This window comes from Daucus carota, chromosome 8, assembly GCF_001625215.2.
Source record: "Daucus carota subsp. sativus chromosome 8, DH1 v3.0, whole genome shotgun sequence".
In the NCBI taxonomy this organism is placed as follows: Eukaryota; Viridiplantae; Streptophyta; class Magnoliopsida; order Apiales; family Apiaceae; genus Daucus; species Daucus carota.
The window spans coordinates 21,584,940-21,588,245 of record NC_030388.2 but is presented as its reverse complement, the minus strand read 5'-3'; the positions used below and the strand labels follow the sequence as shown (position 1 = coordinate 21,588,245).

At 28.0% G+C, this 3,306-nt stretch overlaps 1 protein-coding gene across 1 annotated transcript; it reads right to left on the bottom strand.

Moving 5' to 3' along the window:
- Nucleotides 1-202: 202 nt before the first annotated feature.
- Nucleotides 203-2,798, bottom strand: LOC108198346 (histidine-containing phosphotransfer protein 2-like). The gene is made up of 6 exons (XM_064083781.1): nucleotides 2,727-2,798; nucleotides 1,998-2,128; nucleotides 1,798-1,866; nucleotides 1,119-1,190; nucleotides 829-901; nucleotides 203-229 (listed from the first exon to the last, which is right to left on the bottom strand). The coding sequence occupies exons 1-6, from the start codon at nucleotides 2,796-2,798 to the stop codon at nucleotides 203-205; spliced, it is 444 nt and encodes a 147-aa protein (XP_063939851.1).
- Between the last annotated feature and the right edge of the window lie 508 nt (nucleotides 2,799-3,306).

Sequence of the window (3,306 nt, the reverse complement as noted above, 5' to 3'; positions counted from 1 at the left end):
TAACATGCAAAATCAAATTCACCATAATAAAAATCACCACATTACTCATGTCAAAAAAAATCACCACATTACCATGATAAAACTACAACAGTATAACATAACAAATAAAGGCAATGTGGAATTGAGAATTAGTCCAAGAGTATATATGAAAATATTATCCTAAAATTGTATTACTTGCCGCATTGCCTTCGATGATTGTTGGTTACTTGGCAAACACTTCCAGTTCTAGCTGCATATGAATCAAATTATATAATATTAGTCAATTAGATATTAAATATTGCATTATAGACACTTCTAACAAGACTCAAAGATAATAAGATGAGTTCTTATCTATTGTGTTTTAGAAAAAGCAAAAATGCATAGATGCTAATTTATACTAGACTTGTTCATCTTATGATAAAATTTGTCACCACATACAACTTGTTCATCTTATGATAAAATTTGTCACCACATACACCCCCCACACACACATATTAATTATATTCTTTTTATCTTATTTTACATATATATATTTAAAAAAGATATACATTTAATGAATATATTAGCTAACTTTTTTGTTTAGTTATTAAAAGAACCAAGGTATTCTCTTTTTAATTCATGAATAACTACGATAGTTCCTTTTTTTCTTTTGAAAGTGAAACAATTATTATGGACTATATTTTTAAATTATTTAGATATCTCCTCCAACTTAAACACATTCCTAAATTCTAAATATTTCAAAAATTATATAGATAATTAAGTTATGATATATAAGAAAATAGAAAATGTCAAAAATGTGTATCGTAATTTTTCTAATTCATTAAAAAATCTATTCAATATTAGATGTACCTGTATAAGAGAGTCCAAATGTGTGCGTAGCTCATCAAACACAACCTTTACTTCAGTTAAGGCACTCATGCATCTGAAAAAGAAGATAAAATCGATAACACAAAACCAATGAAAAATTGTAAATATCACCACTATTATTTCCTATATGAGATTTTGTTTCTTATTATATATGTTTGTACATATTATTACAAATATGTTATTTATAATTATAGAATTAGGCAACAAGCACTCAGCTAGGATATGCAATTGATTAATCATGTCTTCATTTTTAGAATAAAAAGCTTACTCACCCTGATTTGGATGCTATCTCAAATTGATGAAGAAGATTGCTTGAAGCTTGACTCATCTTCAAAGCACCTATCCTGTAACATTTATATGTAAGTTTGAGGTATGTTGTAAAATAACAAATGTTGCATGCAATTGTGAGAAAAATATAGTTTTAAGACATGATTTTAACTTTTTAACCTATGTTTTGCAAAGTGTTTTGTAATGAGTTTTAAATATCAACTAACACCAATAAAGTATAATTACTCATATCAAATATATAGTTATGACTAAATATATAATATATCAAATTATAGGTATCAATAGGGTGCAAATAATTATAATCAGCCCATACTATCATCAAACTCAAAAAATTTGTAGTGACTATGATGACTTTGGGTTGTAGCAAGTGTGAAACCAAGTGGATCAAATAAATTAAAACTTGTATCTATTGAATATTGTAAAAACTATCAAACAACCTGACATATCACAGATAAGCATAATCAATCATTTAGAACTCGTCTCCGTCATTTTTTTATTTCTTAAACCTCTCACAATGATTTAAAGTTAACCTAAATTTTTATTCTGGTCTCTCAATATTTTATGATAATTTATGTCTAAATAGAAACATGGAATTGTCCTCTTCATGAAGAGTCTAATATCTCATGTAAAATAAATAAAAAAATAATGCGAAAGATACATTACCAATTAGCGGATCCTTTAACCTTCACGATGAGGTCTTTCAATCTAGCAAAATTTACAAAATCTTGGTACCTAACAAATAATGTCAATATGGTGATAAAATAGTAAAAAGAAAGGTCATCACAAAAAATAATAAATAACAACTAATTAAATATATGAACAATCATATAATAATTGAAGGAGAAAATAATTGATGTGTGTACAAGATCTCTCTCATGCTATCAATAGTCTTTGGCACATCTTGCAAAAAGACTTGAATGATGTTTACAAAGTAACACGGGTCATCTTCGGTCTTCAGCTCATAATAATAGCGCAACAGATTATCAAGCAAGCCCTGTATAAACATGTACAAAAACAAATTATATATGCTTATACACAAGTATAAATGAGGGTCTTTAACATTACGTAATGCTACTTAAATTATAATAATGATTTAATTCAATGAAAAATGAACAATTTAACACATATTAATTTTTTAGCACTTTTTATATGAATTTATAACAATAAAATAATTGAGGAAAACAAAATAAATCTTTATAAAAGTATAATTTAAACTACAAATCAAAAAATTGAATAAGAAATGAGAGAAATTATATGATTTAATAAATATTGTCACTCCTAAGAACCTCCCATGCACAAAAGGTTAATAAGATTTTTTTCAAGAATCAGCGAGGTTTACATAAGTTCAGTAACTAAAATATAGATCTCAATGGAAGAAATCAACCAATTTCCAAAATATAGCTCAATTGCATATAAAAAATATACTAAAAAGATATGTAATCATGTATAAAACAAGCCATATTAAACATTTAAAGTCATATCCACATCTCAATCAAGAATCTGTCACATGACCAAATTAATCATTCATTCATAAAACAAATTGATTTTTGATCAATAAAAATAGTAAACAATAAAGATTAAACTCAGATAACCTGGTATTCCAACGATCTAAGGCGCTCCAAAACATCATTTGTGGTGGGTGGCGCAAGCCTACCATTGTCCATCTTACAATTGAGAAGAGGAAAAATTTATTTTCTCTACTTGATTGCCTTTGTTTAAATTAAATGTATGTATTCAAAAAGGATTCTAGGTAGAAGAGATATATAGCTATTTGTTGAAATTTAATGATATCCAATTGATATCATATTTATTGTTGAAATTTAATGATATCCAATTGATATCATATTTATTATGCGGCGGAGATATCTATTATAGTATTAAACTTTTTTAATTGATTTGTTTAATTATATGTGTTTAAAAAGGGTTCTAAATTTAATGCTTATATATATATATATATGCTATGTGAACTTTAAATACGAACCCAGAGAAATTAGACCTATGACATCACCCACCACCAGAAGTCATCACTCACCCGGGGCCCACTCCCGACCCCACTGAATCCACGGCCAGGAAAGGCTCACTAAGGCTCCGCACAGGATCCAGAGAGGCTCGAGACAAGCTAAAAGCTATTACTTTACCCCACTCCTTTCCCACTAGGGCCCACCCACGTCC